This window comes from Syngnathoides biaculeatus, chromosome 3 (genome assembly GCF_019802595.1).
Source record: "Syngnathoides biaculeatus isolate LvHL_M chromosome 3, ASM1980259v1, whole genome shotgun sequence".
Taxonomy (NCBI): domain Eukaryota; kingdom Metazoa; phylum Chordata; class Actinopteri; order Syngnathiformes; family Syngnathidae; genus Syngnathoides; species Syngnathoides biaculeatus.
The window spans coordinates 16,499,013-16,521,745 of record NC_084642.1 but is presented as its reverse complement, the minus strand read 5'-3'; the positions used below and the strand labels follow the sequence as shown (position 1 = coordinate 16,521,745).

At 39.7% G+C, this 22,733-nt stretch overlaps 1 protein-coding gene across 4 annotated transcripts in view; it reads left to right on the top strand.

The window, feature by feature from the left end:
• LOC133498127 (SH2 domain-containing adapter protein F-like) overlaps positions 1-22,733 on the top strand; it is a 122,523-nt gene that overhangs the window by 16,868 nt on the left and 82,922 nt on the right. For all 4 annotated transcript variants that reach the window (XR_009794199.1, XM_061814594.1, XM_061814593.1 and 1 more), the window contains exon 2: positions 16,508-16,640. Coding sequence is in view for 3 of the 4 variants with exons in the window: in XM_061814594.1 (XP_061670578.1) it covers positions 16,508-16,640 (133 nt within the window). In the remaining variant the exon portion in view is untranslated. The remainder of the gene's footprint in view (positions 1-16,507; positions 16,641-22,733) is intronic.

The following is a 22,733-nucleotide window of genomic DNA, read 5'->3' as shown; positions in this document are numbered from 1 at the left end:
TGGTTAGCACATCTGCTTTGGCCCCACATCTGAGGACACTGATTAAAATCCGGCCTTCCCATTTCGGAGTTTGCATGTTCTCGGTTTTCGGTCAGTTTTCTCTGGATACACCGGTTTCCTCCAACATCTAAAAACGTATAGTTGCTTAATTGTAGACTGCATAAATTGCCTGTAGGTGTGAAAATAAGTGCGAATGGTTGTTTTTTTTTTTTTTTTTTTTGTGCCCTACGATTGTCTGGGGACCAGTTCGGGGTGTACACCTATTGCCCAGTCAGCTTGGATAATGCTCCCGAGTAGGGAGTCACTGCATATAACAGAAAGACTGCGAATCACACTTCAGTTGTATTTCATTTAAGAAGAGCAAATCTACTTTTATGATTAAAACCTCTGCGTTTTTTATTTTTTATTTTTTTTTTTTACTACATATGAATGTTGGACATTCTGGGGACACTTGAAGAGCTAAATATATGCGGCACATGGTGAAAAGGTTCATGAACTTCCGGTTTAAGGTTGTGGTTATGGGTTCAGGGTTAAGTCAATTTCACCAGAATTATAAGAAAGATGGTAATAGGTATTTTTGAACATATTACTGATACGTGATCTACTCTTATAGCATTGCCTCTTAATAGAAGATGACCCAGTTGCACTCCAAATATCATACAAGCCATAAAATTACATATTCTGTCACCTGGATATTTACAGCTACGCAATGTGTTGCCACTACAGTCTGGTCAATGATATCATAGCTCTGGAAGCTTTCCTATGCAAACTGCACACAGCTATAAACATGGCTGCTGTATTAAAATTGCCCCACATCGGCAGGAATGCAAAGCTTTGAAGCACTAACGTTGACCGTGTTCCTAATCTCAAAGTGGGACTGGGGTGGGTAATAAATCTCCTGTAAGTAGTCCGGCACAGATGTCTCAAAGGGAGATGAAACTAATGGCTGCGCATGTTCAACATGGAATCCTTTCACCATCTACTAAAAAATGGACTCCTCAGGCTCAGTTGCATCTAAACTAGAAGAGACTTTTACGAATAAATTATCTGCATGTTTAGAAGCGCTCTAACCTTGTTTTTACCATTCCCCCCACCTCTTAAATTACTGTTTGTTTTGCTTGACAAGCTCCTTCGCATTTACACAAATTCCTATGCCGAGATGATTCTTCAATTAGATTAGAGCAAAGAAAATGAATTCACCTGCGAAAAACAATCCACAATTGCCCTCAAGTGAAGTGCTCACACAGCTTGATTGAGAAAAATGTCTCCATAGCACATAATAAGATTACCTTCTCTAGTCTCTCAGTAGGCCTTTAGAGGAAGGACATAATTCTCCCTGAAAATGCAAAAGCAGCAGTTGTGGTGCTTTTTAAATGTATTCCATAAAGTTTCATTAAAGTCAGATTTCTGTTGGCGGTGAAATGCAGTCCTCCGCATCATCTTCCGAATCGTTCTAGGTGATATTTAATGCAGCTAAGTTCTTTGCAAAGGTTGCTGTGATGAATGGTAACTAGACCCATTGCCGACAAACACAACAGTACTGATTGTGGTAAGTGCATTGTGCCAAATGACTTACAAAAAAATGGCCAAGCACTTTGCGATATGATCAGTTGTTTGGAGAGGGACATCAACAACTAATCAATTAATCAGTTGGTGCACTTTTTTTAAAATCGCACAGTGGAATAGTGGTTTCCACATCTACCCAGGAGTCAGGAGATCCAGGTCTGGAGTGTGGAATGTTTTCCTTGCCTTCTGAAGTCCACAATCATCTGTACAGTCTTTTGTGTCTTCAGCTCCAGGTTGTGTTGGCCACACCAAAGCTCCAGCCTCTCCACTTCCTGTCATGAACCCAATGACTGCAGTGTCATCTGTGAACTTCTGAAATTTGATAGTCGGGTGCCTTGAGGTGCAGTTGTCCGTGTAGAGCGAGAAGACACAAGTTTGGGGTGCCCCCGTGCTGATGGTGTGTGTGGATGAGGTGATCTCCCCCCGTCAAACCTGCTGTGTCTTACCCGTCAGGAAGTTGTCAATCTACTGGCAGTGTCTGGGCCCGCTGCTTTGTTATTTTTTTTTTTTTTGTTTGAAGATGCGTCTACTGTCCTTTTCGTTGAGTAAGGGTTACGTTAGGGTTAGGCTAGCCCACTATTGCTGTCAATTCTGTACTATGTGTGTAATTATGTCTGTGTGCTTCTAAGGAAGCATGGCCTGGCATGAGAGCTGTTGAGACAGTTCTACACAGTACTATGCATCACTACTGTGTACTGTATGTCGTACTAGAGCAGCTCCAACTACCAGAGACAAATTACTTGTGCGTGTTTGACATATTTGACAAAATCCATCCTCACCCGCAAACGCAAGTGGCTGAAACCGCTTGGTCATTGCGCGGGACCTTCGCTGTGTACTCTAACCTCTGTCAGGCTGGTGTGGGGGGGTGCGGGGTTTTGGATCTTGTGTGGTTTGCTGCTGCCTCACAACACAACGCGTGTGGGGCTTGCCGGCAAAGACATGTTATCCCAAATAACACCAAACACATTGCGCTTTGGCAGAATCTACATTTTCAAGTTGCAGGCACACTTTGACTGCACATTATACTGGTAGAACTGGATCGATTAGAGGAGGAAGTGACAATTCGGCTGTATTGCCACTGCATGGAATAAGTGTGCTAAGTGTTTGTACATTGGGAGATAGCAAGTATATGTCCAAACCTCGTGATGTCACAATAATGTTTTTCAGCCTCTCCCACAAAACCTGAAAAATCTAGGTGAGAAGGCTATATCACAAGACATATCTCAACTATTCAGTCCTATATTGTTCTCATCCTTTGCAGATTTTCACAACTTCAAGCATATTTAGTGTATTTAGAAACAAAGATTTTTTTGGTTGCAGATGTTACCTCAGTCGGTGGACTCTGAAAATCTGCATGCTATAGTTGCATGGTCCTCTTGTAGTTTGTTTTCTTCCCACACTCAAAATATTCAAAATTTGTAAAACAATTCTCTGAAGAATCATTTGAAAAATCTCATGCAACAAATATTAAAGGACAAAAAAATGTCCCTGCCGCGATCATCTATATGAAGAATTCTCACAATTAGGAACCTGCTCAATATCAGTATGTAACACTTTTAGTCCTATAAATCGCTGCCACTGTTAACATTTTCAAATGGTCACTTCTACAACATTCCTAGAAATCTCAATGTCCCGTGGCCTCATCTTCCATTTTCTGTTTCTTCAGTTGTTTGGGCTCCATATGTAACCTTTCCCTGCATACTACCTGTTTGGCAAACTGCTATTTTGCCTTGGTGGTTTTCCAAGTTGTACTGTGGGGAAACAAAGGATTTTGGTAATACATTAGAGGCCAATTTATTTTCAGAAAACTTGGCCCTGGTGAACATTTCATGTTGAGCAAATCTGAATTCTACTTTTCAAGGTTATGTACGACTATTGTTCAAACTCAAGGTATTTGTCGACTTGCATTGTTTGGCGGTTGAACAACTGCCAAATTCAACTGCATGAGTTTCATGAGTGCTATGCTTAGCCTCTGTTCAACCTCTGGGTTTATATGCCTGACTTTAGAGTCTTATTACCCCTGAAATTGCCTGTCTCTGACTCCCAGTGTGTTTGGTTGGAGAGGACTCTTGATATCTGAATGGTTGAGTGAGTCAGTGGATTTCCAGAATTCAACATTGCGTGATGCATGCAAGTCAAGCTCAAAGACTGTTCAAAGTCTGTGTTGTCGTGGACTGTAGATTTGCATTGTTCCCCAAAAGATGATTAGTTGATTCAAACATGCTGCGGTAATGTTAGCATGCTTTTTTTCCGTTTCCTGTAAAATTATGTTTTCATGTTTAAATCTATTGGTTTATTTCCTAGTATCAATGAGGTCATACATGTACACACAATGATCTGGCAACAAGTGGTATGAAAAACAAGGCTTAGAGGTCAAGTGTCGTCAAACGGATGATTTTTGGTATATTATGAAAAACCCACAGCCAATATGGTCCCATGTGTTTTTTTTTCACCACAAAACATGATTTTGACATACAGCTTTTTTTAGCTCCCGCAATGAAAATCCTCTTGGGGATTTGTTTTTGAGAAGAAGCAGGAAGTGACGTAAAGGACAGCGGTGCCCCCTCGTGGACTTTTTTGTTTCCATTAGTTTTACCTCCGGGAAGGTAGCTCGTTGTTCCTTCGTGTTAGCCAAAATACCGGCTCATTGCATTGCTGGACATTGCTTGAACACTCGGGAGGATAGATTTACCCTTTGTAAGTTTGCATAAGACTCGGTTCGTCGTGAAAAATGGATTGCACGGGTGCTGAGGACGAGAACTTTGTGGGTTACAAATAACAGCAAGGTGTGTATACAGCTACTAAAAAAAAAAATAGTTTGCGGCGGACCATGTAATCGGTCTCTCTCAACGTAGCAAAAGATCCGCGTATGAAATGTGTTGATGTGCGCATCGCACAGCCAACAATGTCTCACTCAGCCTCATCTCGTCTCGATAGTGTTCATCGCGTACTGCAGCGACTTTGAACATACCCCTAAAAGCAGCATAGCTCGGCTCCACCTCCTCCTTATATGCCACCACAGGCGCCGAAACTCAGCCACACCGGCTGAGGCGCCGCGTTCGGCGGTCACAGTTTTTGCGAAGGCTGCGCGTCGGGCTTTGCGACGGGGGCGGCTCTGAAGAACCCAGCTGAGAATACATTACTCAGTCGCGTGCACGCATAAAGCGCCCCGGCTCGACTGTGAGCACCCCCCTAAAGCAGCACCGCTCGGCTCTGTCATAAGCCACACTGGCTGGCTGGGATGAGCTGCGATGGCTCATCTCCGCTGCGGAAGTGGATCGGATGGGATGCGGTTTGGCTGTGATCGGATATCATCTGAATATGGCTCAAAACAATAGTGTAATATTGCCCTGAGGGCTCAAAACAATAGTGTAATATTGCCCCGGTATCTCACTCAGTTGTGTTGTCCTTTTCGAAAAGAGCTTCGGTGTCAGAAGGGGCGTCGGAAAAATGCGAATATCTGTTGTTCAGCTTCCATAGTAGCAGGCACTGCGTGTTTTCAATGGCGGAAGTGACGATGACGTTAAGGACAGAGGACGCGACTAATAGGGCAACCACTTGGATGTTGAGGGACACTCAATTGTGCAACTTTGCACATGGATGACGCGTTCTCCACTCATTTATTTTTTTCGTATAGACATTTAAGTGAATACTGTTATATGTATTTTTCATTACATATCTATTTTAGAATCTTTATAGGGATGACAGTCCCACTTTAAATACACTATGTAATCAGCACGCACGAAGAAGTGGCACACGGCCACGCTGCTACCCGCCACAGCTTAATTCATCGCTTAAAGTGCGCACAAAGCACGCACACGGGGCACGCCATGAATGCGCGCATGGCCATGGAGAACAACGTCCCTGGCACATTTATTACGTGGTGTAAAAATGTTAGGGTTGGTCGGGAAATCGGAACCACAATCTTTTTTTTTTTTTTTTACACACCATTCCTTATAATATGTTTTAAATCGATATATTTATGTCTGAAGGCCTAACTGGCCAAGCATATATCGGGCCAGTTCAATCACAGAAATATAAATCGATACTTCGAGCTAATGAATGAATCGTTACACCACTAGACATTATTGTGACATCAGACAAGTCTCTTGCTGATATTTTTCCCTCGCTATGAAATTAAACTATTCAAGATAGAGTAGATATTCCTTATAGATCCCAAAACTGTTGTATTTTGTAAATAAATATACAAATAAATAAATAGGAATTCAAACGGAACATCACCTCCCATGTTGTTCTCCCTCCTTTGTCTGAAGCACAGATGCTGTTTGCTTGTTTTGCATTCTGACAAACTAAACAGCGGTAGTGCAAAGGATTAAAAAAGCAATTGAGGCGCTAAGCACTGTGTCATATCAACAATCAGTTGTTGAAATCCCTTGTGGCATGAAACATAAATCACACATGCCAGCCTTTCTCTTTCTGTTCAATAGCCTGATGACTTCTGCCATTCCTAGCGGGGCTTCAACCTTGACGAGCTCCACTCAATCCCTGCTGCAGTCGAAAATTTCACACTCTCATCAGTGCAACTAAAGCCAGTCTTGGAATTTTTCTGGTTAACACGCAGCTGATAATTACGTGTAAAAATATCCAGACTGTTCAAAAATAAACCAGCAGTTGCCCATTTTCTTAATTAGGAATGTGACAACTCCAAGCCTATGAGCTAAAATGTCAACTAATACAGCAGTTCCGATTTTTATCTGTCTCCAGCCAAATGCTGCCTCCCCCTCCCATAAATCCAGAGAACAATTGTCTTGCATGTTTTCTCTCATGTAATGAAAGAATGAGGGGCCCAATCGAATTGTAATCGGAGAAGCTCTTAGGTCGTCAAATATTGAGCCAGAGTGGCAGATGCCAGTTGTCGTCTGGCCACGTTGCTAATGTTCTCCCTCTGTTGTTGCTGATGCGAAAAAGGACTTCATTGAAGGAGAGCTCCATCACATTTTAAGAGATTTTGCTCCCACCAGAGCACAGGCAGACATAAGAAACAGGGTTTTTGAAACTGGGTTAGGAACAAAAGTAATAGACACCAATGGGACATGGCTTTAGCCTCTGTGGTAGTTGTGCAAGATTCTTATATCAAAACATGGTGATGAATTTCAATTTTAAAATGGCAGAGCATGCATTCAAACTCAGTGTTTTATCAGAACTTTGGAGGTCGACATTCATAGAAACTTATGCTCAAAACCTGAATTATATGATTGCAGGGGTGCTTGACTGAATAATGATTTGATTAAAAAAAGATCCTCAGAATTTGAATATTTTGTCCATTGAATAACTCATTCAACTTTCCAAATATCATACATGACTGCTCTCCAAACTCAGGGTACTTTAGACTGGAATCGTATTTTAACCAAAATTATTAGTTTAACCCTTAAGTCATATAATTGTCTAAAAACTGAATGACAGCAACGACAGAGAACTCTCAGATCTGCAGATCAGCTTTGGTGTTTAAACAAGCTTGTGAGATTCATGTGCTTTATGCCTGATTTTCGCTGTAACTCTGGATAATTGTGTGACTTAGATTCTAGATTCTCATTTTCCTGAAATTGCTTGTCTAACTGGAATCATATGCCTGCCAGGCGGTTGACTTGAATGGTGATGATTTGACACAGGACCATTAGAACGAGAACAGTTCGAATAACGCTTAATTGAACTTTGCAATGATGATAACCATTAACATTGAATATTTTTGTATGACTTTAAAGGTTTATACTTTCTTGAATTCTGACACATTTTATGGAGATTCGGTCCAAAGATCAAATCCCCCAAATTCAGATTTTGTCTTGTGTTGATTTCGGCTTTCTTCAACTCTTTCAAAAAAGTTATCAGTATTGTTAATCCAGAAGGGAGTGATGACCTCTGAAATTACCAATAATACTTACTAAACTTTGATTTGAGAGTCCCCATTCTAGGACTACAGGCTTTTTCTTTGTGTTGAGTAAAACTGGACTGTGACTTGGCTGAAATCCTGGCTCACCTTGGCCATGGCACGAGGCAGATGGTGCGTCCCCGGGCGATGCTGACAAGCCGCTCGGAGCCTCATGCTTTCTCCTGCTGTCTGCTGGTCATTAGTGCCGCGGGACTGGAAGGACATTTTGCAGTGGTTTGCAAATACGAAGCATCTAGTCACATCATATAAGAATGGATGGAAAAAAAATATGTATCTCTATATTTGAAAAAATATATAAGAAAAAAAATGATGGCCGAATGAGACAACCGGGGGCAGGTTTATAGGTCTTTTCAGACACCGGTGATCATATTGATTGTTTTAGATGTGATGAGGATTAATTATTACCACAATTGTCTACCAGTGGACCTCAAAAGATTGGGTTATGAGCATTTTTAAATCGGTGCAATAAAAACAGATTTTTCCCTAACATTAAGAATAATCTGGATTAATAATTGTGATTACAATATTGATTACAATAATCCTGATCATTATTTTGACCATAATTGTGCAGCCCTTCTGCCACTACTTGGATTGACAAAAAAAAACAAAAACAAATTAAAAGACTCGTCATGTTTTTTTTTTTAGGTCATTTTTATATTCTTTATAGAATAGGATGAAACAGATTTTCCATCAATTTTATTTGCTTTTCTTTAAAATGACTCCAGTCTTTTTTATCTGTGGTCTTATTTTTTTTCCCCATATAATTTCTAATATCTTTGGTCCACTTAGTCCTTAACTTTAAGTGATACCATATTCCTACAAGTATTGGCCAGAGGTGTTCATTTACTGAACTGCAGACTGGTGCTGTTATTAGGGGCAACTTCATATTCAAACAATGTTATATATTACTTATATAACTAATTTCAAGGCATGTCTTCTGTCTAAGTCAATACAATATATAATTTTGATATTCAAAACTGGATGGCACAGTGTTATAGTGGCTAGCGTTCTCCTACTTCATAGTCAGGACACAAGTGATCAATCTTTGTTTGGACATCTTTTTGTTGAGTTGGCATGTTCTCCTCATGTTCCCTCTGGCTGCTTTGGTTTCCTTCTGCATTCCAATAATTATAACATTAAACAACAAAACTGAAGACTATAAATTGTCTACATTTGTGAACGGGAGTGTGCATGTTTTTATTAAAGAGGACTGCTGTTAGTAAATACCTGGAGTGTCTCTTTTTAAAAACTATATACCAAGTCCAAAACTGTTGTGTGCTGATTGATAGATGACATGACTTTCACCAGTCGTGTGAAATGAATCACTAAAGCAGCCTTCTCCCAGCTGAATATCATATCCAGAGTGAAGGCTCTCATGTGCCAAGCAAACCAGGAGAACCTCATCCATAATATATTGTATCTCCAGTAGGCTTGACTATTGTTATGGTGCTGTGACTGGACTTCCCCAAAACAGCATTAAATAGCTGTAGCTCATTCAGAATGATTGAGTCGCTATACTTGCTCACAGTTAGCCTGATAATAGATTTTAAGGTTCTGCTGCTACATCTTTAAAGCGCTAAATAGTTTAGGTCGTGAATAAATAAAAGATATGTACATGCTCTCAGCTGCTGTGGTGCACATAAATGGAATAAGTTGCTATTAAAAGTGAAGTGAGCTCCAAGTGTGAATATTTTCAAGTGCAGGTTAAAAATGTTTCTCTTGCTTTTCAGAGCATTTTCCAGTTCCCATTTTAAATCATTATTCTTGCACTGTGTATTTATTTTTTGCTTTTTAATTTTTCTTTGTTTTAAAATTTTTAACATGTTTTTATTGTTGCCAATGTTTTTCTTTATTTTTTCATTTTTTAATGCTTTTAATCATGTAAAGCACAATGAGTTACCTTGTGTATGAAAGATGTAATTTAAATAATTTGTTTTGTTTTGTTCAATGGTCATTTGTCTATATGTAGTCAGTGATTGACTAGTGACCAGTTAAGTGTGTACGATGTCTCTCGCACTTCATTTTAGAATTATATCAACCTTCACATTTGGCACTGGACCATTCATTTATTCTTTTCCCGTACCACTTACCTTCACTAGGGTCGCTGGCTTCCTGAAGCCTATCCTCTGTCAGTCTGATATCCACGGTGAAACACAATGCATTTGAAACAGATATTGGAACAAATTGCTCCTGACCAATCAAATTAGTGGCTCAGCTGCTGTGGCTGATTGCAAAAGCCTGTTTTATTTGGGCTTCTAAATTATTAGAGAGTGTCAATCTCATGTCCCATTTGGATTACTCAGGAAGACAAAGCACAGTCTTTCAAATACTACAGCTCTTTGAGATTTTATAGCTAAAGTTCCCATTCAGGCACCATGTGAAGGCTGCTGGCATGGTTTTCATCGCTCACTCGTCCTTCGTTTGTCCAACTCTATGTCAACAGGAAAGGCAAAGATGATGTCATGCTTTTGGAGCAGCTCCGCCCCGTAACTCAATCAATGATGCCGTTGTTTCCTGAAGCATGCTCAAACATCCTGCGGTTCACAAGGATCCATAATGAGGGAATAGAAAGTGTGTAAAGACCTTGAACATAAAAAAAAGGAAAAAAAACCTCTGATTTGTAGTTACAGCAGAACCTCTCATTTCAAACGCAATCTGTTATGGCTTGTTGGTATTTATAGTTAATTTCAACATAGGAAATAAAGTTCATATAAATAATTGCCGTATTCTTGTTTAACCGTGACTTTATTGACATTATTGTAAGTACCAGTAACATTTCATTTTTAAATTTTGCACAAAAGTAAAACCAAAAGTTGAAAACAATAAATTCTGTGTAGTTACCCTTAGTAACATAGAGTGAGAAATTACTGATTGTCCTTGGATGGTGAGTCATTTCACATATATGGTAGATTAAACTTTCCAATGTACATTCCATTCGTCTTCTTTCATTGTTATTGTTGACTTATTTTGCTGACCACCTAGGACACTATCATGCCTACAGATACATTCCACTTTAAAAGTTTAGGGATGAAGTCTTGAGGGAAGTGACAAGGTTTTATTGAATTTGCACACATTTTACACGATGCCAGATGTGATAGCAGTTTTTGTTCAAATTTTGCGGTATGATATTTTTTCAAAATTTTAAGATCAAACTTCAAATTATTTTAACCACAATTACTGAACCATATTTTCCATGAAATATTAGGGTTGAACGACTCCTGAGAAAATTTGAGATGTCTCACAGGGTGTAAGGTCTTGCTTGAATGTAGTGTTGAGTTTGTGTTCAAATTTGGAGTCACTTTTTTTAAAAGTGCCTGATCTCGTGTGATCTGCACAGATCTTGTGACCTCATGAACGGCGACTGCACATTTTTAAACTAAATGATGGTTTGAACTCAGTTTTGACTTATTTTTACAATTTTTGAGGCACATTTTCCCCACACAGTTTGTTTGAGCTACAGTGTACGAATTATACAACCCAAATGGCATTCAACTTCAGAATTTTAGAGATGAAATCTCAAGCGACTTGTTAAAGTCTCTTCTGATTTGGTTGATCGCCGTTTGAACACTTTTCAGAAAAAAAGTAGGACCATAGCCGAGGCATCCAGACTTTGAGGTTCCGCTCTACTTTGTGAAACCATTACGAAGGTTTAAATCTATGAGCACACAAGGCCAAGTCATGTCATGCTAACAAGGAGACAAATTACATCACTTAGCGTGTTTTTGTGGGCGATGGCCTCCGACCTCGAACCACTCTAGTGAAGTACCACAATCGAATAGGAATTGATGTGATTCATTTTGTTTTCATACTGAGGGTTACCTATTCTTGGGTGTGGGCTGTGTAAGAGCTAGGTTTGGCACACAAGTTACCATTACTGTTATGATGCACACACTTTCATGCTAAATCATGATGGAGCAGTTATTAAACTGCAGTCATGCTTATCTATTTTGATTGGAGAGAGATTTGAGGTCATTTAGGCCCAGACGTTACTACGTGAATTTGATTTTTTTTTTTCCCCTTCTTTTTGTTACCCTTATTTAAGGGAGAAACATATGTATTTTATTTTGTGGTGCAAAAACAAACCAGGGCCGTGTTTGTGCTGGACTTGAAACTCACAGAAGCATAACATTTAAGGAACCCATAATTATGCTGCGGCAGAACAAGGCCTAGTTATTTTTCCCAAAACAGATGGAAAAGGGCAGCATTGGAAGATAGGGGATATAACACACAGTAGCTGTGAGCAAATTCACCCGTCTTTCAGTCATGATTCACGCCTTGAGTGTGTTTAGCAAAGATGTCGCTAAGCGGCTTACACCACGAAGTGGTACAGTTCACTTCACTTCACCACTGTTTGAAGAAGGTAAACAACATTCCGGCTTTATCCTTAGTTGAGGAAGGAACTTACAAAGTTGGTTTGCACATTTTGTTATGAAAGATCCCAGTTTTTCAAGGTAGTACCATTCCTACAACACTGATGTAACCACGTTTTTTGATGTCTGAACACACTAGTCCAAATAACCAATGTTAATGCAGTAGTGAAGTCATAATCACAGGAAATATTTGAATGGAAAACAGAGAAAATAAACAAAATAATCAAATGAAAAACTGACCAAAAAAAATTGTGATCAGAGGTCATATTGACTTCAGGTAACAATGTATAAGGTAACTTAAATTGCCAAATGTAGACGTGCTGTTGTATAAGCCAGTTCCTCTTTGCAATAGACAGGCTACACTTTTTAAATGTGATAAAAGGGAAACGATCTTAAACTTTGTGCATTGTCTTTAATGCACTCTTTTGTCCTGGCTTGAAGCCGTTGCGCCAACTTATTTCCATGTGATTCTGCAGTCAAGTATCTTTGAGTACATAAAAAAGTGCTACATAAATGTGATGTATTTAGTAACACTGGTCAATTTGGAACAATGATCACTGCGAAGCTTTGAGGCAAACATGTAATTTTGCATTTTTGTAATTGAATCATTGTAGTCATTTGAATAATCCTGGCAGCCCTAATAATCACTGTTTTAAGTTTCTCATTCAGTCCTGTTCAGTCCAGTAAGGGAACAAAGTGTAAAACAAACTGCGTGTCTTTTGTGCTAACAAGGACATATTTAATGACATTTAGAATGAAACATCAAAAGCTGAACTCTTCCCTTGTTGGTCACAACTCTTCCAAACAGTTTAAAATGGCACTGCTAGGGAAACCTAAGAACATATAAGAGATGGGTGCTTTGCCTTCCTCCCTCATTCCAAAAACATTGCTGTTCAGTTCATTAAAGACTCTAAAATGTCCAGAAGGTGTGACTGTGAGCATGAATTGTTGTTTGTCTATGCATGCCCTGCAATTGACTGACGACCTGTCCAGATTATAACTCATCCCTTGGTCAAATTCGGCAGGGATAAGATTGTGCTTGCCCTCGAGGAAAAGTGCTATAAAAAAAGATGGATGTACGTACATTATTTTAATTTGTTTGTAGTAGATCAAGGATCTCTAGTTAAATATTCATTTTTAATGTAGTGTTGAATCAATTTTTAAGGACGGATTCACAGAGTATTATATCCACTTCAATACTTTCCCCCAATATATTGAGCAAATGCTGTGTTGTGATCCCATAAGAGAGTGACTTAATCTGTGATTGGTGGAAATTAAGATAAATGGTGACTCAGCCAATACTTCAAAATGTTGGTGCTTTCTCAACATAAGTAAAATCACAATATTTTATCGTAAATGATTCCTTCAGGCATAACAGTGTGTGTGTGTGTGTCCTTATGTGCGTTGCAAATTGTTGTTTCAGCATAATTCTAATAAGCGACATGCTTGTTTATATTTATTCTAAATGATTTCCTGGTGCCCATGACTCATAGCGTTATGCATAACCATTTGCCTGATTGAAGTGATCTATCAGTGTGTTTTACTAGCACTGACATGAAATGAAAATGTTTTCTGGCATGTTCAAGAACAATGAAGGTCACTTTCAGTCATGGCCGGAGTGGGGATGTCATTCCACAGTCAACAAATGTTCTAAAGAGAGAGTTTTCTCAGTGCTCAATTCTATTGATCTGTGTGGTGAATACTGCAAGACAGCTGTTTAGCCTGCAGCTTTCCTGTCACATCTAGTTTTCTCACTCAAATAATCCCAAATATTGACATATTGTAGAGTTGCGGTGCACAACACTGACTCACAAAGGCTACTGTCGCTCTGTGTTTCTCTGAAAAATCGCTGAAGGAAGTATGGAGTGTAATAGGAAATGAATAGACCCCTGTTAAAATTCCAGGTTTGTCAAAAATTGAACCTCTCTAAATCGTTTCAAAATTAATGCGACCTAATGTGGAACAATCCATTTTGTAGAGCACTTGTCCTCTTGACAAGTGGTGTGGGAGTCTGTCCAGCTGACCTTGGGTACCCTGGACGGTTGCCATGCAATCGTAGGGAACACATACAGGTTGTCCCATAAATCTTAATAATTTAGGAGACATAATACATTCCATACATATAAGGTTGTAACGTTTCAGATGACTAAAATAAAGAATTTGAATAGAGCAAAAAATTGAAATCATCCTGATGGCTGGTTCAGCAAGCAGTCGTATAGTAACAAAATGCATTTAACAGAAAACATGGAACCAGTATCTCACACAACAATGTGGCAAACGTTATTGTCAAGTTAAAGAAAAAACAGAAAATGTCATGGATCAAGCAAGATGTGATCGAAGACATACAGTCAGTATATTATAAAAGCAATTGAGTATATTATATAATAATAAAATAAAAAGAGTTTGTCAAGAAACGTTTGTTTTTCCTGTGTGAAGATTTATGCGACACCCTGTAGACATTTACACTCACATTCACAACTACGGACAATTAAGAATCTTCAATTAATTTTTCATTGTTTTATTTGGAATAGGGGAGGAAGTTAGAGTACCCCAGGAAAACAAGAAAGGAAGTCAAGATTTTGAGATTCAATTGCTGAACCACATAAATGTGAGGCAGAAGTGTTAACCCCTGAATACAGTGCTGCCAATGACCTATAACCGTCCATCCATTCTATCCATCCATTTTCGATACTGGTCAATACTTGTCCTCATAAGGTTTAGAACATTTCTCTGCAGTTCTACGAATGGGTGCTGTAGTCTCCTAACACATCCCAAAATCATCTTTTTAATCAAAGTGAAGACTAGATTGTGGGTGGTGTCTACAGAAGCTGCCTCTAGGGGTGTGGAATGTCACCTCTCTGACAGGAAAGATGCCTGAGCTGTTGTGTAAGGTTGGGAGGTTCTAACTAGACATAGTCTGACTTGGCTCCACACACTGCTTGGGCTCTAGTACTAGTCCTCTTGAAAGGGGTTGAACTCTCTTCCACTCTGGAGTTGCCCACGGTGATAGGCGCAGAGCAGCTGTAAGTATATCTATTTCCCCCTGGCTCAGGGCCTATACATTTGTGTTCACCCCAGTAGACAAAAATTTCGCCTTCCTCTGCCATAGGGTCGGGGGACAAGTCCTGACTGTTGTTTGTGCCTATGCTGGAAACCACCCCCTCTAAGGACTCCATTGTTCTGCTGGGGAACTTCAATGTTCACGTGGGCATTGACAGTTAGACCTGGAAGGGCGTGATTGCGGGAACTTTTATTGGTCCATTGTGTTAAAGAAGGAGCTAAGCTGAAAGGCGAACCTCTCAATTTACCAGTTGACCTACGTTTCTACCCTCATCTATGGTCACGAGCTGTGGATCATGACCAAAAGAACAAGATCTCGGATACAAGCGGCCGAAATGAGTTGCCTTCGCAGGGTGTCCGGGCTTTCCCTTAGAGAAGCTCATTCATTCAGGAGTATCTCAGAGTAGAACCACTGCTCATCCACAATGAGAAGAGCCAGATGAGATGGCCAGGGCATCTGATCCGGATTCCTCCTGGACACCTCCCTGGTGAGGTTTTCTGGGCATGTCCCACCGGGAGGAGAGCCCGTGGATGACCCGGGACACACTAGAGGGATTATGTCGCTTGGCTGGCCTGGGAATGCCTCAGGATCCCCCCGAAAGAGCTGCATGAAGTGGCTGAGGAGTGGCAAGTCTGGGCATCCCTGTTAAAGCTGCTTCCCCTGCAACCTGAAGGATGGATGGATGGATGGCTGGATGGATGGATTGATGGATTGATTTATTGTCCATAAATGTGAGTGTGAGTCTGAATGGTCATTTGTTTGTGTCCCTAAATGGCTGGCAACTAGTCCAAATTGTACCCCTGCCCCTTACCCAAACTCAGTTTGGATTGAATCCAGTACCTTAATGAGGACAAGTAGTAAAGAAAATGGATGAACGGATGTTTTTTTGCAAGGAAATAGATGTGCAATACCCTTGATGCATGGTTGAGCTGTGAATGTCAAAGTCTCAGAAGAGAACATTTCCTAACAGCAAGCATAAACTCCTACACTCACACCTCTCTATTAGCTCCAATGCCCAAGAGGACAGATAGCTCCTGATGGGCCTTGAGTTACTTTCAAAGGACAAGTGTTTACGTTTTAAAAAGCTATTTCCTGGTGAAGAAAGCAAATATTTCACAAATGCAAATACACCTCGCGAAGGCACTATAAATGAAAACACTATGTTCCCTGAAGTTTTGGGCTGTGTTTCTTGGGACTCAAGACATCCGCATAATTGCCATCTACTGCGCAAGACTGCAATTAGCTCAGGCTGGCTGGCTACCCGGCCGGGTATAAATCTGCCCAATTGCTTGTCCTAAGACAGTCCAGCATGCCCGCTCAAAGCCTTTAGTTTTTGAAAAGTGGGCTTGTCACTGTGGTATAATTAGGCCAAGCAGCAGATAGAAAGAGAACGTGCTGAAAGCCCCAAGCTTAGACATTGTGGTGTGCTGGAGTATTCTGCTGTATGTATTACTTCATCTCACAGGCCGACTGCAGTTGTCTAGTGCACAAGGCTGCCTTATCTGTCATCGCAAGCCTTGTGACACTTTGTGTCTAACAGAGCAGAAAAATTGATCCTGCTGCAATTTCACCTTTCTCCCTGTCGTCTCTTCTCGCTCGCAGCTCATTATCCTGGAGGACTACGCTGACCCTTTTGACGCCGAGCAGACCGGCGGCACACAGGGCAGCACAGAGAAAGTGACCACAGAGAACGACGGATACATGGAGCCATACGAAGCCCAGAAGATGATGGCAGGTAAGAGTGACATGTTGTCCCATTGTTGGTGTGCACATTCTGAAATGTTTGTCACACTGCATTCACACTTTAGTCACTGGAGGTTAGGGGAAATGAATGTTTATGTTAATATAGATTTGCTAATAAAGTGTTAAATTTGGTTGATTTAAATTGAAAATAGAAAGGCAATGTTTATTTATTTTACTTTATCGATTGTTAAAAGCACCACAAAATATTTTTCAAATGTAACATTGCCCTTGTACCTTCTGAAATGTTTGCTTTAACATTTTATCAAATGAATAGTGACTGAGAATAAAAACATACATTCTTTCTAATGGAACATAACTGTATTTTGTCTGTATTTTCGTATTCAAATGTAATTTATGTATTTGCGTTTTTTATTTTACCACCATATTTTGTTTTGTTACAGTTTTAACCATCCATACAGGATTTTCCATTTATATCATTTTGTTTTATTGTTTTTCATTTCACCATTGTTGACCGATGGGTGACTGGTTGCACGTCTGCCTAATAGTTCTGAGGATCAAATCTGGCCTCGCCTGTGTGGAGTCTGAATGATTTTAACCTGCTGCGTGGGTTTTGTCTGGGTACTCTAGTTTCCGCCCACATCCCCAAAACATGCTTGGTAGGTCAATTGAAGACTCTAAATTACCAGGTGTGAATGTGAACATTGTTGTTTTTCATGTGATTTGTGATTGGCTGGCAACCAGTTCATGCTGTACCCTGCCCCTTGCCCAGAGTCAGTTGGGATTGGCTCCAGCATGCCCGCCACCCTAGTGAGGACAAATGGTACAGAAAATGAATGAATGAATATTTTACCATTATTTTGTATTTAATTGTATTTCATATTATTTAGCGGCAGCACAGTGGAGCAGCTGGAAAGCATTGGCCTGACAGTTCTGAGGTCCAGGATTCGATCCTGGCCCCGCCTGTGTGGCGTTTGCATGTTCTTCCCGGGCCTGCGTGGGTTTTCTCCGGGCACTCCAGTTTGCTCCTACATCCCAAAAGCACGCAACATTAATTGGACACTCTAAATTGCCCCTAGGTGTGATTGAGTGGGTCTGTTTGTCTCAATGTGCCCTGCGATTGACTGGCAACCAGTTCAGGGTGTACCCTCCCTCCTGCCTGTTGACAGCTGAGATTGGCTCCAGCACTCCCAAGACCCTCGTGAGGATAAGCGGCTAAGAAAATGGATTGATGTTATTTAGCATTATTTATATTAGCATGAAATTGTTTTTGTTTACTGTTTATATTCATGTATCTTCATTATTTTTCAGGTTTTTTTCTTCATGATGTATCATCGAGGGTTTTCTTCCAAAATCAATTATCACTTTTGGATTATCAATGACAAAACATAATCACATTGCGCAATTCCCCTTTTATTGTGGTCCGTGGTATTGTACAGTTCTTGCTGCAGTGTAATTTTCACACACTGTTTTACTCTGGGATTGACAAAAGTACCTCGGATGCCCCAGCGCTGCTTTAACATGACAGGCGCAGCAGAGCAGAAACCAAATGTGTGTCATCAAGGATTTGGAACCATTTTCAAAGGCAGTGACTTGCCAGGAATGATATGATATCCGCCTGGAAGCGTTTTACAGCATAAAACAGAGGAATAAGGTTGACAATGCTTCTGAAAAAGGGTGATTTTCTGAAGTAGTACATACAAGCAGCTGCATGCTGGGATTTCCGGAAGACATTTTCTTTTCCTTCTCCTTAGACCACAATAGTTGTGCACTCATAAAAATTGTGCTCCACCGCATTCACCACACTGCTTTGTCACACTGCACATTCATCCTGTGGCTGAGTTAGTGCTGTGACAAAGAATAACCAATGTGCAAACATAATCACAAATACTATGAAAAAGAAACTCAAGTTCCTTTTCTTGAAACACACAACCTCTTAAGGTTTTGGATTGATAAACAAAAAAAAAAAAAAAGGCTCTTTTTTTTCCCACTATTAAAAACAGCTCAGAGGTTTCTCAGTAAAAGTTGTCTGACATTTTTCCATCCAAGTACACAAATGCTAAATTACAGCACACAGTTTTGACTCATGACACTGATTAAAATAACTTTGTTGGCGGAACTAGCGTGTTGCAATGAAATGAGTGCCCAACTATATTTCACAAATGTGACGAGCAACAAATCTAGTGACATTTTGTGATGTCATTTGAGATTCCCTCCAGAACAGATGTTCACTCCTCTATGTCAGAGACTGCAAATGAAAGGGGGCTTCCACAAAGATGCTACGAGGTGCAATCTATTGTCACAATTTTTCGAATTTTTCAAATGTGAAAATGACCCGCTCACAGACACAATTGTGGAACTATGCATATGTCAAAAGATTTAACTTGGTTGTGTAATTTTTCACTTGATGAGTAGGCAGGCACTCTTACAATTAAATGGTCAATTTTCCATAGTATAATGAACATTTCAACACATACACGTTAGGCTAAATCACAGGTATCCATTAAAGAAAGAAAAAGTAATGATATTTTGCCACGGGAAATAACTTGAAACTGACATGGAATATTAAAAATATAGACTGAAAATTTGCCAATGAAAATTCTGCATCAAGCTTTTTTGTGGTGAAACAGAATTTAGAAAAATAAATAAAAAATGAAACTTTAGTAACTTAGTGGTTATTATGGCAGCCTTAGACACCCCTGCAAATGTGTGAATGTGATTCTGAATGGTTGTTCCTTCTTGAAATTGTTTTTTTTTTTTACAATGGGCAGCACATTTTGTGCCAACATCACTGCACCCTGCACAGATTAAAGCCGCCGCGTGCCGGATGTAGCAAAAAAGCCCCAAAACATAACAGTCTCTTAATGCTTTATTGTCAGTACAGAGAGTTTTGTGGCCCCTAAAATAGCTTACTGACAAGATTGGAATTTGCCAAATTGCTATTGACAATCCAGAGAGCTTCTGAGAAAATGTCCTTTGGGCAGATATGAAGAAACTGGAGGTTTTTAACAAGTCACAACAGCCTTGAACCTACAGACAAAGAGAAAAGAACACAGTACCTATTGTGAAGCATAAACATTTGCCAATGTTCAGGGGCTTCCTTTTTGTGTCATCTCATGAGTATCAATGCCATCTGGAGTGAAATGTGCTGCCCAGTGTCAGGCAACTTGCAGTTAATACATCTTCCAACATGGTGAAGACCAAAAACACATGCATTTAGCTAAAAAGACCCAACAATGTTTAAAAACAAAACATTGGCCTATTCTGAAGTATCGTTAAATAAGACTTGATCTATACACTGTTGAACTTGTGGAAAGAGGTGAAACTTGTTTTGGGAAAGTATCCTTCCAACCTGAGACAGACAGAGCAGTTGGCTATCGAGATGAGGGGCCACAATACCTCAGATGACACCTTTTCAGCATCTGACACACGGCCCCATTACAGATCAACATCTCGACAAAAGCATGTCTCTGTGTCTCCTCACCAATTTTCTTCTGGTGGCATCCAGACAATCACTAGTTTTCATCTGTCTTACTTGTTTGACCCTGGCCCAAGAAGATGAAAAAAAAAGCCCAAAGATTTATTGCCTTCTCTCAACTGCTGGTGGCTGTAAAGAAGAAAAATCAGAGCAACTGTTATTTTCTTGTGCAGTACTGAAATGAGTTTTAAATTGAGCTAGATTTGCTTTTATTTTTGCTTGTCTGGAGACACTAAACTATGATGGCAGCAGTGGTTGATGTGTAAAATCAGTCTTGTTGCAGTTTTCTTCAAAAAAAACAGATGGTTTTTTTTTTTATATTAAATATCCGACAGTTTTGAAGCTTGACGTTTTATGGGTTCAGGTTTTCAAATTACAAGAGCAAACACTGAAGCCATAAAGTCCCATGAGTTTAGACATATTAAAATACAATAATAATAATAATAAATGCATGTAAAACTGAGGAAAAAAAGGCTATAATGGCTAGTAGGAAACAAGTAATAGTATTTTGTCATGTAAAGCAGCCACATTCGCAGTGGGATACATATTTTTAAAAATTATCAGTCAGCCATAAGGGTAATGTTGTGAGTTGAGTAATGGATAATGTTTAGCTTTAAACTATGAACAGTTTTAAACACTTTGAGGGGGGCATCCATTACTTGCAACTTTCTGGTGTTCATTGGTTCAATGTAGCCTGCACCAAAACAAGCAATAGCTTGCAGTGTGAACATTGTTTGCTATAGCTATAGCTCTACTACTGTACCATTATATTTACTTATTTATTTTTTACAGATAGTACAGACGGACAGCCAAAACTAAACCTATCAACACCACGTTCCCATCTTCACAGTTCATGTTCAGGCTAGTTTTTGATTTATCACCATAACTATGTCATCCATAAACTCTCTCATAAACTGGACCCGACCTGTAAAATTCAACAGTGTATAAAAAGGATGGGGAGTTGTAAAATATTTTTCCCCAATTAATTTTCAATATATGGTAGGAGTCATTCAGCCTTTGCCTTCTTAAAGAATATGAGTAACAAGGAAAGGGATTGAAAAGCAGATTTGCTTAAAACGAAGTGATGAGTCGTTTATTACACAACACGCCCACCTTCAATACATAAGGAGTGCTGTCTTGATTTTTGGGTGTGTTAGAGGGGCATGTCATGACTTCCTTAACGCAAAAAGCCTCCCTGTGAGTGAGCTGCCGGTCCATCTACAGTCATGCCAAGAGGTCCCCACCATCCACCATCCATCCACCTTCCACCCTGTCTGTACATTTCCTGCAAGTACACATGTCAAGTATATGTGTTCTTAGCGTGTTGAGAGTGTTTGTCTTGTCTACACACGTTAGTTCAGACCAATGTCCACTTTGAATGTGTGTGTCATTCCAGATTTTTATGTTCTGGTGTGTGGATTTATTGTCGTCTTTGTAACATATTCTGTGTGCGTGTGTGTGTATTCTATTGCTTAACGAGATAAATTGTGAATTTAAGGTGTTTGTCTCTGAATCTGGACTAAATGTAACAGCATTCTGGACATAGAAAATCATAGTAGTCATCAGTAGTCAAACATAATGACGGTAGTGTGATGGTCTGCGACTTTGTTGATACTTCAGGACCTGGATGACTTTGATCGATGGAGCCATCAGTTCTGTTGTTTAGCAGATGCTTGATGCTGAAGGAGACGGTCCAGCCATCAATTGTTTCCTCAAAAGGAACTGCGCCTGTGTTCTGCAGTCGGCTGATGATGGCTTAAAAAGTTTTTTATTTAAAAAATCTGACTTGATTGAAATTCTGTGGCATGGCCTTCATTCATCCCCGAAAACCCTTCAGTGTTTCTGAATCAAAACAATTCTGAGAGGAATGGGCCAAAATATATCCACATAGATGACAGTTCTGGAAAACGCATACATTCACTTATTGCATTTAAAAGTGCTTTTTATATTTACTTATCTTTGTCTATATTTTCATTTCTTCTATGATCTTAAACGTAAAAATGAGGAATCTTAGAAAAAAGAATTTAAGAAGGGGGAAAATACAGCACTTTTTCTCAGTTCTGTATACTGTACTTATGTAATGTCACGTTGTAAAATGCCTCTTAAGGATTCTGGTAGTTTATATCTATAAAAACTAAAATGGCCCATGACAGCCAAAACTCTGTCCAACAATGGTGTAAGCTCATGGCCTTAGTTATCATTTGGGCTTGTCGGCATGCAAACGCGCACACACACACACACACACACACACACACTCACACACACAGCACTGGGTTCAGTAGTGAAATATCCTCCTTCAGCTGTCAGCATGGTCATTCTTGGAATACCACAGGAATTAACTAATCACAGGTGAAGCTGCCAGGAGAGACGCCACTTTAGTTTGTTATTGTACTCACAAGGGAAGTTGGATTTATATTTACGCGAAAGCAGAATTCAGAATTGCTGAATAAAACATGGTATAATGTCAGCATACTTGCCATTGCCATTTTATCCAGTCTCATTAGCTTTTTGAAATAGTAGAGGGGATGATGAAAAATCAACTTTATGTTCTATTTTCTCCAAGGAACCCAGTTTCAGAGAATGATGAAACATCTTTTTGGATCCTCCTTAGCAATATCTGTTCTGAATTTGTGATCAGGATTTGTGGTA